The following is a 15,589-nucleotide window of genomic DNA, read 5'->3' as shown; positions in this document are numbered from 1 at the left end:
TTACAGAGAAAGTATTATATATAACTCAGATATCCACAAACACAACACAAGACAGTGCAATAACAAGACCAATTCGAACCAAATCTAATCAGCGACAGTTTACTTTAATGTATAGACGACCCTTTGGATGGAGTAGTCTAAAAAAAAAAACAATTACAAAACAGTATGTCGCTGCCCCTTTTCAAGAAGCAACTGCTAAAGGAAATCTTGAATAATCCAGCTACAAAATTACACTGATCTCATTCCAAATCCTTGTTATCGATTAATTGTTCATAATTGATGATGTTTTCATGCTTAATTTTAGATTTGTTCAGTAAGTTGATCTGAAGCTTATTCCTATCATTTTATTCAGCAAATCGATGTCATCATTGGGGCGGCACGGTCGTGCAGTGGTTAGCGCTGTCGCCTGACAGCAAGAAGGTCCGGGTTCGAGCCCCGTGGCTGGCGAGGGCCTTTCTGTGTGGAGTTTGCATGTTCTCCCCGTGTCCACGTGGGTTTCCTCCGGGTGCTCCGGTTTCCCCCACAGTCCAAAGACATGCAGGTTAGGTTAACTGGTGACTCTAAATTGACCGTAGGTGTGAATGTGAGTGTGAATGGTTGTCTGTGTCTATGTGTCAGCCCTGTGATGACCTGGCGACTTGTCCAGGGTGTACCCCGCCTTTCGCCCGTAGTCAGCTGGGATAGGCTCCAGCTCGCCTGCGACCCTGTAGAACAGGATAAAGCGGCTAGAGATAATGAGATGAGATAATGAAAAGTATATATTGATTTCACAATGTAAATATTATTCCTGTGCATTAGATAGTTTACATAGAAGGTTCTTTTTTTATCATTGCGATGGTGAAGACCACTGAGTGAAAATGTGTGTAATTAAACTATACACCTACTGTATATTGCACAACTTCTGGTGAACAACCTCTCAATTCACTATCATACTGCGCAGTTTATTTCGTTGTGCAAGACAGTATATGGTTCTTTTTCACTGTGGCGGGGGGCGTGGTCAAATGCCAGTTGGTGAGTGGAGCACGAGCCCGGTGAAGATGCTGTGTGTGTGTGCACAGTGTAAATCTCTTCCCCTGGCTGAAATCATGTCGGTGCAGTGGCACACAGTTTATTTTGAAATTGCTGAAAAGCGTGTTTTGTGTTAAGTGACAGTTTAAAAAATAAAAACTAAAGTGACATTGATCCCGCCTGCCTGTTTCAGTGTCCACTATATCAGCGAAGCCGTTACATTCATCTTTTTGATTTTTGTGTTTGCTGTTATTATTTTGGTCCTGTGTTTCCTTTCCTTCGCAATACAGAGTCTTTTCTTCCCACTTTCTGTTACTGTAGTCGGTCTTCCATGTTTCATGCGCACACTCACGTCTTCCATTGTTCTCTCAGGTTGCAAATTTGTATCCCACAACAGGGAAATCCCAACACCTCATGCACGACACAGCATGTTGGATAAAGTCACGGTGAGGCAAGAAAAAATGGCGGAGAATTTAGGGCCACATGGCTCTAAATTCATTAATTGTTCTTTTAGGAAAAAAAAGTAATAAAATTTGAAGTCTGAATCTCGAATTCAGTAGCTTTCGGTCCACTAAAATAATTGGGTATCAGGGAAAATTCTATTTATGGCCTAAATTCGAAAAATCTGAAAGGCAGTCTACTTTAATTATTATACATTTACATGATACATGTTTTAACTTAAATATTAAAATGAATGTTTTGTGCAGCTGGATTGTGTTCTAGTGAAACAGACGACTGAACAACAACGTGCAGGAATTTTACAGAAAACACTCCACACTTTTTTTTTTTTTTACTATGGATCACACAATCTCACAGCAGAACCATAATGCCAGTAGAACGCGAACCCAGGAACTTTGCCGAACCCAAACCCAGTGAATAGAGGCTGAGTGAATGTGGTGTAGACTCTGTGGAGGAGCTTCATTGCATCAGAGACGCTGTAGAAGGACAGAGTTCCTGCACTGTGATCCACATACACTCCTATTCTGGAGGGTGATGGAAATTTGAGCTCAGTCTTAATGTTGTTGTGCCAGAAAGAGAAAGAAGAAGAACACCGCAAACTCCAGGACTGATTGTTGCCTCCAAACCTACACTCATTACCCTGTCCTTTCCTGCTGATGTCTTTATATGAGACTGATATGTCCACACCACCAGCCCCGCTCCACTCCACCTCCCAGTAACAGCGTCCACACACACTCTCCTTACACAACACCTGCTCCCAGTAATCAAATCTCTCTGGATGATCAGAGTAACCCTGCTCCCTCCCACTGTCATTCACCGCTCTGTTCTTCTCAGACAGAATGAGGTGACGATGTACCGTGTTGGGATCCAGAGTCAGATAACAGAAATCTAAAATAAAAGAGAAAAACAAACTGAACAATGTGAACATGTTGGGTTTAATTCACACAGTATATTTATGTGAAGTGTGTGTGTTAGATGTACATTTCAGAAACTCTTCTCTGCTCTGTGGTTCTGGTTCTGAAATGATCTGAACTGCTGCAGCTGTGGAGAGAAAAATAGAAACATGAGTTTGTGTAAAATATGGAAAGAGTTTAAAGTGATCCAGTCAGTTTATTCATTTTAAATCAGTGTTTTAGTTCAAAGTGTCGGGTGAATAAAGTGTCTGCAGAAAAGAAAGCAGGAGCATCGCTAAGAAATAACACATCACTGTGTTTCTCCAGCAGGAACAGCTCCTCTTACCATGTGGAGGGATTTTGTTGAATTCCTCCTCACAGAATTCCTCGAGTCTCTTTTTCAGATCTGAGAGAGAATTCCTCACTCCATCAAATGAGAGATGCTGACGGACAGTGATGCTGGATGTGAGAAAATCTGGTCTTTGGAAGAGAAGAGACCGACTTCCAGAAGCTAAAACCTACAGAAAGCAAATGAAATGTAAAACCCACTTGTGATGTCAGACAGGGACATTTATTGTTCCCTTAATGAGAGGTGTTTTAGAGAGTGTGTGAGGAACAGCTGGCTCTGTAGATCAGACAGTGAGTGTTACCTGGAGGAAATGGATGTGATCACGTGTGTGTGAAAGCTGCTCCAGCTCAGTGACTCTCCTCTGAAGATCAGCAATCTCCTGCTCCAGTTGCTCCAGGAGTCGTTCAGCTCGACTCAGTTCAGCCTTCTCCTGATCTCTGATCAGCTCCGTCACCTCCCAGCGCTTTTTCTCCATGGAGCTGATCAGGTCAGTAAAGATCCTCTCACTGTCCTCCACTGCTGTCTGTGCACTGAGCTGTAAGGGCACACATACACACAAGATTTAAAGCTCATCTATCATTCCCTCTCTTACTGGGACTGTAAATGACTCGTTGTCCATGTTGTGTGTGTTTCTAGGAGCAGCTCTGTCTCTGCTCACTGCTCACCTTTATAGTGTTCACAGCCTGTTTCAGCTCCTGCACCTTCTTCTGCTTCTCCTGGATTCTCTGCTGGGATTTCATCTGCTCCTCCTCTAACTCACTCTGAGGACAAATAAAATACATTCAGCTTTTTATACAGTACGAGCGAACTGGTTCCATATTAATGTCAGTTCACAGTACATTCATGTTTCTTACAGCTGTGAATGTTATGTACTGTGTGTGTTTTTTCTTGTTTTTGGCAGTGTGGGTGTGGTCAAGCACCAGTTAGTGAATAGAGGGTGGGGCCAGGGAAGGTGAGTGGCAAAGTGATCTCACCTGTTGGTAACTGATGTGTGGGTGTCTGTTTTGCAGGAATGACAGAGTCATGAAAAAGAGGGGGAGAGCGAAGAAGTGGTTGTCTCCTGACTGGAGAACATGTATATATGTGTGACAAGACATAATGTTAAAGCTGAAAAGCCAAACTGACAAATAAAAGAGACTGTGTTCAACACCATTTCCCGCCTGTCTGCACTTCAGTATTCCACCCACCTCAGGGACATATAACAGTGGTGCCGAAAGCCAGGAATACTGAAGTTAACCACCAGTGGATTCCTCCCCGCTCAAGAATGTCACCTATGCCCTTGCTGCTACCCAAGAAAGTCAGTACCAAGCCCTGATCACCCTCCGCAAGGAGCAAGAGCAGCGCTGAATCCAATCGAAATGTTGTGGAAGGACCTGAAGCGAGCAGTTCATGTGAGGAAACCCACAAACATCCCAGAGTTGAAGCTGTTCTGTATGGAGGAACGGGCTAAAATTCCTCCAAGCCGGTGTGCAGGACTGATCAACAGTTACCGCAAACGTTTCGTTGCAGTTATTGCTGCACAAGGGGGTCACACCAGATACTGAAAGCAAAGGTTCACATACTTTTGCCACTCACAGATATGTAATATTGGATCATTTTCCTCAATAAATAATTGACCAAGTATAATATTTTTGTCTCATTTGTTTAACTGGGTTCTCTTTATCTACTTTTAGGACTTGTATAAAAATCTGATGTTGTTTTAGGTCATATTTATGCAGAAATATAGAGAATTCTAAAGGGTTCACAAACTTTCAAGCACCACTGTAGCTGAATGAACACTAACCCCACCGCCACACCCCAAAATCTAGTGAAAAGCCTTCCGAGAAGGGTGGAGCTCATTATAACAGCTTTGTTTGTTTGTTTTGCCAAAATATTCTCTGCGTGTGTGAAATGTTGAAATGTTGAGTAACTGGTCTGACCAGATTACGACTCTCACCGAAGAGAGATTTAACACTGTTAACCAGAACACATACAATTTTAATCAGTTTTTACAGAATCCTTCTGATTGATTTGGAGGTGGAAGATTTTACATTGTACAGTGTCTGTGAATTCTTTTATCTCCATTTTAAACCCTGAGGTCACCCAAGAGTGTCCCTTTTGTTCTCCGAGAGAAACTGTTTTTTATGTCTTTTTACATTGCGTCAGGTTGCAGTCACTGTTTTATTGGTTGGGGGACATTTTAAGATCATTTGATATGAATTTTACCTTTCAGCTTTTTATTTTTGGTTTTAAATATGTCCGGAGAAACAAATCCATGTGTCAGCTGGTTACTGTTAACCCTGGCCAGGCCAAAATGGCAATCTACTGAAGTAGAAAAAACAAAATGGCACAAAACACAGACTGTGACCCTGAGAGAATTCTGTCCAGACTGACTAAATCCAGAGTTTTGATTGATTTTATTTTTTTTAAGAGTATGGGTGATATGGAAATGTTTAAGACAGTGTGGTGTTGTGAGGAGGCTCTGTGCTCGGTAGTGGAAGAAGAACTTTGTTTTACACAAAACCTGCATTGCAGAATCACTGCAATAACTTAACTCACACTGTGCACTGTTATATTTAGCCAAATTTATTTAAAATGCTTTATTAAATATTTATTTATTAATTCACATTAATTTTATTATCTAATGCGACTTTTGTAAAAAATAAAGGATCATAAAAAGTAAAAAAAAAAAAGTGTGTGTGTGTTCACCTGCCTCGCCCTGTCACAGGCGTTGGCTGAAATGTTCACTAACTGGTTTGACCAGATTACGACCATTACTGAAGATAAATTTAACACTCTGTTCACCAGAACACAGACAATTTTAATCAGCTTTTACAGAATCCTTCTGATTGATACAAACATTGAAATTAAAGTTCAAATCATATCACTGACTAAAGCACCTGTTTCTAGATGGGAAACTATAATTAAGATGATTTAATTCTGGAAAGATTTCTAGTTCTCACCTGTTTCTCAGCTCTTTCTACTGTGGCTGTGACGGTGTCGTGACCTTTGTGACGATCCATTGTACACAAATAACAGATGCAGGCTTGATCAGTCTGACAGTAGATCTCAATCAGCTTGTTATGTTCAGAGCAGATCTTCTCTTGGAGTTTTGCTGAGGCTTCAATTAATGTGTGTGTTTGCAAAGTAGGGTCTTCAAGATGAGGTTTCAGATGAGTTTCACAATAAGAAAATACACAGATTGGACAGGACTTGATGGCTTTGTGTTTTCTCCCGGTGCAGATATCACACTCCACATCTCCAGGTCCAGCATAACAGTGAGCAGGAGAAGCAGCTTGGACTTCAGTCTTCTTCAGTTTCTCCACCACTTCATCCAGCATGTTGTTTCTGCGTAGAACAGGCCTTGTCGTGAAAGTGTCTCTGCACTGAGGACAGCTGTAGACGCCCTTCTGATCCTCCTGATCCCAGCAGCCATTAATACACACCTTACAGAAACTGTGACCACAGGGGATAGTCACCGGACCCTTCAGGAGATCCAGACACAGTGGACACATGAACTGGTCCTGAGCTACTGAAATACTGGCCTCAGCCATTTTCCTAAAATCGCACTGAGAGAGAGATCAGTTTTGTTTTGTCTGAAAGGAGTGACTTCCTTATTCTGTGTGTGTGAGACAAAGGGGAGAGAGAGACAGAGTGATAGAGAGAGGAGGAGCACAAACACAAAGAGGTCATTAACACTCCTCTATTAACCATTTCATCTGTCTTCAGTGCAGAAATATAACCCATGTAGCCGCACTGATTAGGATTAATTTCATGAAATACACATGGATAATGATGGCCAGATGAAGCTTCAGGAAACACTGAAGCCCATCCATAACTGCTTATCCTGTGCAGGGTCGTGGGTAAGCTGGAGCCTATCCCAGCTGACTATGGGTAAGAGGCGGGGTTTACCCAGGACAAGTCGCCAGGCCATCACAGGGCTGACACACAAACAACCATTTACACTCCCATTCACACCTACGCTCAATTTAGAGTCACCAGTGAACCTAACCTGCATGTCTTTGGACTGTGGGGGAAACCGGAGCACCCGGAGGAAACCCACGCGGACACGGGGAGAACATGCAAACTCCGCACAGAAAGGCCCTCGCCGGCCCCGGGGCTCGAACCCGGACCTTCTTGCTGTGAGGTGACAGCGCTAACCACTCCACCACCGTGCCGCCCTGCAATCACAAGATTCATTAGTGTAATGAGTCTCTGATATTTAATGAAATTAATATCTAATAAATAATAATAGCTGATATCTGTCAAGCCAAAATGACCATTCATTTATTTCTAAAACAGCTACAAACAAGATGTGTGTTATTTTGCAGTTTGTATCTACAATACTTAATGAAGTAATATTACTACTGATACTACAAATCTCTGTTTTACACAAGTTTTCCACACAAATGAAGATAAAGAACCCACTTAATGACCTAAAACCCTGATTTGGAACAGAGTGTGTGAGGGTTTCTGAAATACATGAGGGTGCAGATCCACTGAGAGCTCTGTAAACCTGTCAGAGAGTTTATGATGGAAGATTTCAGGAAATAAAAGACAGAGATGAGAATTGTGTGAACAGTAGTTTCACCAGCAGAGGGACAAATGAGCAGTAGTGAAAATGCCCAAATGCCATTATCTGTCTTTAAGCACTTTAAAAATAGAGATTTTTGGTGATTTTGTGTAAATTTTGGCACCTTTTAGTGAGTCTGTGCTGTTAAAATCACTGTAGCGGCGAGTGTTTGTGTGTATTCGGTACATTAGTGATGTTTAAAGCTTGTTGGTGCCTAATGCTAACCGGTTAGCCTGTGTGAGTAGAATGGTGATGTATGATGGAGTGCAGTAGCTTTACATGGTGAACATTTTACAGTCTCTCTGTCACTAGTATTGGGAGTTATTGCTAAAGATAATATAGTTCATAAATCTGAATGAACTGAATCTTGTGTTAATTATTTTTATTTCAGTTGTTTTCCATGAGTGTGAATGTGTATGAGGAGAAAATTAGTAGCAGGAGTGGAGTAAAGTCTTTAACTGAGTTTATAAAACACTATAAAGCACAAACAAATCTCCAAACTTTTATTGCCTGCATTTTCATTTCTATCATTACAATGAGCTCTTTATAAATCTTAAAGATACAAATCATTTTTTTTTCCTTTTCACTGGATATCAAGTCAATTATTCTTGTTTCTGTGCTTTAATTGTATTTAAAACTTCCAATCAAATCCATTTTAGTAAAATGTAGAGCTGCAACTACAGATTATTCTGATATTCAATTCATCTGTCAACTATTTTTCATTAATTGATTATTTGTATTAAAAATGAATAAACAATATTTAAAATATATATTTGCAGCATTTTAATCAGCTCTAGTACAGAACTCTTTCTGAACTCGGCTGAATTAAATAACAGTTCACTAACTACAATACAACCTTCCTGACATTTATCAGATAATCTCTAACAGGATCAGAATATTATCAAGTGCTCACATCAGCCGAATGAGAGTCAGACTCACGCAAGGTGATGGTATTATGTATAACCCTGTTTCTAAAAAGTTTGGACACTGTAAAATATAAATAAAAACAGAATGTGATGATTTGCAAATCTTGGAAACTTTATATTTCATTGAAAATAGTACAAAGACAACATATCAAATGTTGAAACTGTGAAATTTTATTGTTTTTTTGAAAAATATACACTCATTTTGAATTCAATGCCAGCAACATATTTCAAGAAAGTTCAAGAAAGAACAAGAGCATGTTTACCACTGTGTTGCATCACCTCTACTTTGAACAATACTCTGTAAACGTTTGGGAACTGAGGAGACCAAGTGCTGTAGTTTTGGAAGTGAAATGTTGTCCCGTTCTTCCCTGATATACAATTTCATTAGCTCAACAGTTCGGGGTCTCCTTTTGTCATGTTTTTCGTTTCCTAATGCACCAGATGTTTTCAGTAGGAAACAGGTCTGGACTGCAGCAGGCCAGTTTAGCATCGACTCCTTTACTCTGAAGCCATGCAGTTGTAATATGTGCAGATTGCAGTTTATCCTGCTGAAATTAGGAAGATCTTCCCTGAAAGAGATGTCATCTTAATGGCAGCATGTTGCTCTGAAACATGTTTATATCATTCAGCATTAATGATGCCTTCCCAGATGTACAAGCTCCCCATGCCATGTGTACTAATGCCCCCTCATACCGTCACAGATGCTGGCTTTTAAACCATGCACTGATAACAAGCCGGATGGTCCCTCTCCTCTGTAGCCTGTAGGACGTGGTGTCCATGATTTCCAAAAAGAATTTCCAATTTCTCTTTGTCAGAATAGAGGAGAGTTTTCCCCTTTGCATCAGTCCAATAAAGTAAAAGAGCTCAGGGCCAGAGAAGGCGGCAGTGTTTCTGGATGGTGTTTGTATCTGGTTTTAACTGGGATTTGTGGATGCAGTGATGAACTGTTTTCACAGACGATGGTTTTCAGAAGTGTTCCTGAGCCACAACATGGAACTTAATGTGTTGTATGAAAACTGAAACTTGCAAATTAGATAATTTGAGCTTTATGAGGTGCTGCACAGAATTGTTACCAAATTATAAAAGAATCATTATTATCGTTGTAATGCTGGAGTGAGTGTTTATACAGGATAAATTGTGATGCATTTAACTCAATTTCATTTCCTGACGTCAGTCTCGAAAAAAATTTGTGGGGGGTTTTGTGTGTGTGTGTGTGTTTTCAGATGGACATTTCAGAAAACCTTCTCTGCTTTTTGGCTGTGGTGGTGAACTCATCTGCTGAACTGCTGCTGCCGTGGAGAGAAACAGAAATAAAGACAAAAGCATCATCAGGTTGTCTAAAAGTTGGAAAAAGGTAAAGGTGATCGTTCATTAATACATTTTTAAGCAGTATTTTAGTGAAAGTATTTTGGTCAGGGGAGCAAACTGGCTACAAAAATGAATCAGGAATAAATAAACCTCTGAGCTAGTCCTCATGCTAATGTAATGCAGATCAAGTAATCAAGTTTATTGATTGATGGGGCATAAAGGCATATGGCTGTTGCTGAGCAAGTAAAGTAAAAACAAAATACTGTGTTTCTCCAGCAGGAACAGCTCCACGTACCATGTGGATGGATTTGGTTGAATTCCTCCTTACAGAATTAACCTCGTTGGATTTTGTTCAATTTCTTTTAAATGAAGTCCTAAGGAAAGGTACAAATATTAGCCCCACCCTTAAATCACCATCAGTCCACCCCTACACCTGAACATCATTAAATTTTCATACAAATTGAGTTGTGTGAAATGTTAGAAATTTGCAAATCTGACACCGTATCAGTTAGAATGTCTGGGTTTCTAATTCCATTAGAGATAATCATTCATTTTTACTGCAAATGAATAACTTTAAACAATGATGGCAGATGAAGCTTCATGAAACACTGAAGCTTTCCAGCTAATTGCGTTGAAATGGTTCATTTTTTCAGGCTTCACTTCTTCACGAGAGAAACCTGCTGGTCAAACTATTAATCATATAATCATCTAGACAATACACAGGCTGGTGCACAGCAGTTCATCAAACCAGTCTGATATAAAGATACGTTCGTAAGTATATTCTAAATATCGATATTTTGAAGAATGTTGAATTTCTGGAATTTCTTTTCCTCCTTATACACATCCGTTTGTCCCAATTGTGTTTGGAGGTATGTTTTAAAAGTATAAGTTTAAAATTGCTGATGTTTCTCAGAACTAACTGGAAGTCACTGTTGTAATCTGTGTGTAAGGTAAACCCTATTTTGAGTGCTTCTCATTGTAGGAGGTTCACGAGTCTGACTCAAGGCGCATAAAACTGGATGCTATAAATCTTACAATGTCACAGGATCAGTTAATTTTTCAGTACTCCACTCAGTTATTGATCCTCTGCTTGTGTAATTTTGTGTAAATGTGTGTGTTCCATGAGTGGAAGTGGTCTGTCCCAGAATAAAACTCCTCACGAATGCATGAACAGTCGCAGATTGGGATACTACGTGCAGCCTTTCATTGACAATTTATCAGGATGAATGGAGGGTCAACCTCAGTCCCGACCTTTCCTTGGAGATGGACTGTGTGGGTTAGATGCACATTTCAGAAACTCTTCTCTGCTCTGTGGTTCTGGTCCTGAAATGATCTGAACTGCTGCAGCTGTGGAGAGAAAAATAGAAACATGAAAACACCATCCTTCCAAGGGCAGACGCAGCTGCTGCATGTGAGAGGATTCACTCTGTCACAGCAAGGCTGCAGACACAGCACCCTGAGGCATTTATCATCATTTCTGGGGACTTTAATCACGCTACCTTGGACTCTACTTTGGCTGCTTTTTACCAGGCTGTGGATTGTCCAACTAGGAACAACAGAACCATTGACTTGCTGTATGCTAATGTGAGGGATGCATACAGAGTCACACCCATCCCCCCATGAGGGAAGTCTTACCACAACCTGGTTCTTCTACAGCCAAAGTACACCCCCCTGGTCCAAAGGCAGCCTGCAACAACTAGCTCCAGGTGGTCCCCTGAAATGGAAGATGCCCTCAGAGACTGTTATGACACCATGGACTGGGATGTGCTGCTTAGCCCACACTGTGAGGACATAGAGGGGCTGACACACTGTCTGATGGATTAGCTCTACTTCTATGCAGACATGGTCTCCCCCGCTAAGACTGTACGGTGTTACCCTAATAACAAGCCAAGGGTAACACAGGAAGTCAAAGCTGTCCTCAACAGGAAGAAGGCCGCCTTCAGGAGCAGGGACAGGGAGGCAATGAAAGCAGCACAGCAGGAGGTGAAACGCTGCGTGAGGGAAGCTAAGGACAGCTACAGGAGAAAGGTGGAGCAGAAGCTGAAGGAGAAGAGCATGAGGGAGGTCTGGGAAGGTGTGAAAACCATCACAGGCCACAACACAAAGGCCAGAGTCATTGAGGGGACAGTGGAGAGGGCGAATGAGCTGAATGAATTTTTCAACCGTTTCAACCCCCCACCCTCCCCCTCACTGCAGCCAGCTCTCCTTCTTCCCTCAACACACCTCCCCCCAGTCATCATAGCAGCCCCCTCCTCCCCCTCCCCCCACCTCAACACAGACTCTTCCATGCATTACTGCAGACAAGGTCAGAGGTCAACTGAAGAAGCTTCACCCCATAAAGCAGCAGGCCTGGACAAGGTGTGTCCCCGACTACTGAAGACCTGCACTGCTGAGCTGGGTGAACCAGTCCAATGCATCTTCAACCTCAGCCTGCTGCTAGGGAGAGTACCCACCCTCTGAAAGACATCATGTATTGTTCCAGTTCCCAAGAAGAACCGGCCCAGCGAGCTGAATGACTTCCGACCAGTGGCACTCACTTCACATCTGATGAAGACGTTGGAGCGGCTCTTCCTCAGCCTCCTCAGACCCCAGGTGCAACATTTCCAGGACTGTCTGCAGTTTGCATACCGGGCAGGTGTTGGTGTGGAAGACGCCATCCTCTATCTGCTACACCGAGCCCACTCGCATCTGGATAAGGGAAATGGCACAGCGAGGATCCTTTTCTTGGACTTCTCGAGTGCCTTCAACACCATCCAGATCCTTATGCTTCAGGACAAACTGAACAGGATGCGAGTGGACCCCTGCCTGGTCACCTGGATCTCCAGCTACCTCACCGACAGGCCGCAGTACATCAGGCTGAAGGACATCACATCTGACACTGTGATTAGCAGCACCGGAGCACCCCAGGGCACTGTGCTGGCCCCTCTTCTCTTCACCCTGTACACCGCGGACTTCTGCTACAAGTTGGAGCTGTGTCACATTTAGAAGTTCACCTATGACACAGCCATCGTGGGGTGTATCAGGGACAACAGAGAGGAGGAGTATAGGAGCAGGGTGAGGGACTTTGCTGTTTGGTGCAACAGGAACCATTTGCAGCTCAACACCTCGAAGACCAAGGAGCTGGTCATTGACTTTGGGAGGTCCAGACCAAAGTCACGACCAGTTCTGATCGAGGGAGTCGAGGTGGAGGCTGTGGATTGCTACAAGTACCTCAGGCTGTGGCTGGACAGCAAGCTGGACTGGACTTGCAACACCAACCAATTGTACAGGAAGGGACAGAGCAGGCTATACTTCCTGAGGAGGCTGCGGTCCTTTAACATCTGCAGGAAACTCCTGTGGATGTTCTATCAGTCCATGGTCGCCAGTGTCCTGTTTTACACTGTGGTGTGCTGGGGGGACAGCACATCCAAGAAGGACACATCCAGGCTGGACAAACTGATCAGGTGGGCTGGCTCTGTGGTTGGCATGAAGCTGGACTCTCTGGTGACAGTGGCAGAGAAGAGGACTATGGACAAACTACTGAACATCATGGACAATGCCAGTCACCCTCTGCACACCGTCATCAACAACCAGAGGAGCCTGTTCAGTGACAGAATGCTCCTTCCCAAGTGCAGGGCTAACAGACTTAAAAACTCCTTTGTCCCTCACGCCATCAGACTGTACAACTCCTCTCTGGGGGGAGGAGGGGTAACAGGAGGACAGAGGACGGAAAGGAGCAGTAGCCTAGCCTGACAAAAAGCAATAATGGACAATGTGCAATACCTCTCCTGCTGGACTTTTTTCAGATCTTTTTTAAATATATTTGTATATGTAAATACTTAATTGATTTATCTAGAAGTTTTCTAAAGACTTAAATTATCTAGAAGTTCTCTGTTTTTTCTATTCTATTCTCTGTTTATCCTATAATGATGCTCCTGAAATTTTAATTTCCCTGAGGGAACCCTCCCAAGGGGATCAATAAAGTTATATCTAATCTAATCTAATCTAATCTAATCTAATCTAATCTAATCTAATCTAATCTAAATATGACCTTAAACATCATCAGATTTTCACACAAGTCCTAAAAGTAGATAAAGAGAACTCAGTTAAACAAACGAGACAAAAATATTATACTTGGTCATTTATTTATTGAGGAAAATGATCCAATATTATATATCTGTGAGTGGCAAAAGTATGTGAACCTTTGCTTTCAGTATCTGTTTTGACCCCCTTGTGCAGCAATAACTGCAACTAAACGTTTGCGGTAACTGTTGATCAGTCCTGCACACCGGCTTGGAGGAATTTTAGCCCGTTCCTCCATACAGAACAGCTTCAACTCTGGGATGTTGGTGGGTTTCCTCACATGAACTGCTCGCTTCAGGTCCTTGCACAACATTTCCAGTGGATTAAGGTCAGGACTTTGACTTGGACATTCCAAAACATTAAATTTATTCTTCTTTAAGAATAAAGTTAAAATAAAGTGCTTAAGGTAAAAAAAAATTTTTTTAAAAAGTGCTTAGGGTCATTGTCTTGCTGCATGACCCACCTTCTCTTGAGATTCAGTTCATGGACAGATGTCCTGGTCCTGACATTTCCCTTTAGAATTCGCCGCTATAATTCAGGATGCATTGTTCCATCAATGATGGCAAGCCATCCTGGCCCAGATATAGCAAAACAGGCCCAAACCATGATACTACCACCACCATGTTTCACAGATAGGATAAGGTTCTTATGCTGGAATGCAGTGTTTTCCTTTCTCCAAACATAACACTTCTCATTTAAACCAAAAAATTCTATTTTGGTCTTATCTGTCCACAAAACATTTTTCCAATAGCATTCTGACTTGTCCACATGATCTTTAGCAAACTGCAGATGAGCAGCAATGTTCTTTTTGGAGAGCCGTGGCTTTCTCCTTGCAACCCTGCCATGCACACCATTGTTGTTCAGTGTTCTCCTGATGGTGGACTCATGAACATTAACATTAGCCAAGGTGAGAGAGGCCTTCAGTTGCTAAGAAGTTACCCTGGGGTCCTTTGTGACCTCACTGACTATCACACGCCTTGCTCTTGGAGTGATCTTTGTTGGTCGACCACTCCTAGGGAGGGTAACAATGATCTTGAATTTCCACCATTTGTACACAATCTGTCTGACTGTGGATTGGTGGAGTCCAAACTCTTTAGAGATGGTTTTGTAACCTTTTCCAGCCTGATGAGCATCAACAGCACTTTTTCTGAGGTCCTCAGAAATCTCCTTTGTTCATGCCATGATACACTTCCACAAACATGTGTTGTGAAGATCAGACTTTGATAGATCCCTGTTCTTTAAATAAAACAGGGTGCCCACTCACACCTGATTGTCGTCCCATTGATTGAAAACACCTGACTCTAATTTCACCTTCAAATTAACTGCTAACCCTAGAGGTTCACATACTTTTGCCACTCACAGATATGTAATATTGGATCATTTCTCTCAATAAATAAATGACCAAGTATAATATTTTTTGTCTCATTTGTTTGACTGGGTTCTCTTTATCTACTTTTAGGACTTGTGTGAAGATCTAAAGATGTTTTAGGTCAGATTTATGCAGAAATATAGAAAATTCTAAAGGATTCACAAACTTTCAAGCACCACTGTAAATAACTTAGCATTTGTATCCAAAAAAACTGTTTACTTTAGTATTTGCAGGCAACACAAACCTGTTTATGTCCCACTGAAATTTTGATGTCCTAGTTAGCTCCATGAATTCTGAAATGAGTAGGGTAAATAAGTGGTTTTGAGCAAACAAACTGTCCTTAAATATATTTAAAAAAAACCAAATTTTATCATCTTTGTGGGAAAAAGTAAAAAATACTGTCATAAAAATGCCAGAATATATATTGACAACATACACAGATGCTTCTTAGGTGTTTTAATAGATGAAAAACTTGCATGGAAAAATCATGTTGAGCTCATTCGCAAAAAGATAGACAAAAATATCGGAATAATATGAAAAGTTGGAAATTTACTATCACAAAAAACACTTTTATGATTCTATACTACACCTAGATTTGCCCGTACCGAACATGCTGTAATATTATAAGGGCAAGCACTTACACAACAACGCTTAAGCCACTGC

The 15,589-nt window shown here is 41.7% G+C and overlaps 1 protein-coding gene across 1 annotated transcript; it reads right to left on the bottom strand.

The window, feature by feature from the left end:
* Nucleotides 1-605: 605 nt before the first annotated feature.
* Nucleotides 606-6,337, bottom strand: LOC132877866 (tripartite motif-containing protein 16-like). The gene is made up of 6 exons (XM_060913623.1): nt 5,652-6,337; nt 3,375-3,470; nt 3,011-3,244; nt 2,707-2,878; nt 2,449-2,508; nt 606-2,355 (listed from the first exon to the last, which is right to left on the bottom strand). The coding sequence occupies exons 1-6, from the start codon at nt 6,240-6,242 to the stop codon at nt 1,802-1,804; spliced, it is 1,707 nt and encodes a 568-aa protein (XP_060769606.1). The 5' UTR covers nt 6,243-6,337; the 3' UTR covers nt 606-1,801.
* Between the last annotated feature and the right edge of the window lie 9,252 nt (nt 6,338-15,589).

The sequence above is a fragment of the Neoarius graeffei genome, chromosome 2, assembly GCF_027579695.1.
Source record: "Neoarius graeffei isolate fNeoGra1 chromosome 2, fNeoGra1.pri, whole genome shotgun sequence".
NCBI lineage: Eukaryota > Metazoa > Chordata > Actinopteri > Siluriformes > Ariidae > Neoarius > Neoarius graeffei.
This window is presented reverse-complemented; position numbering and strand designations above follow the sequence as displayed.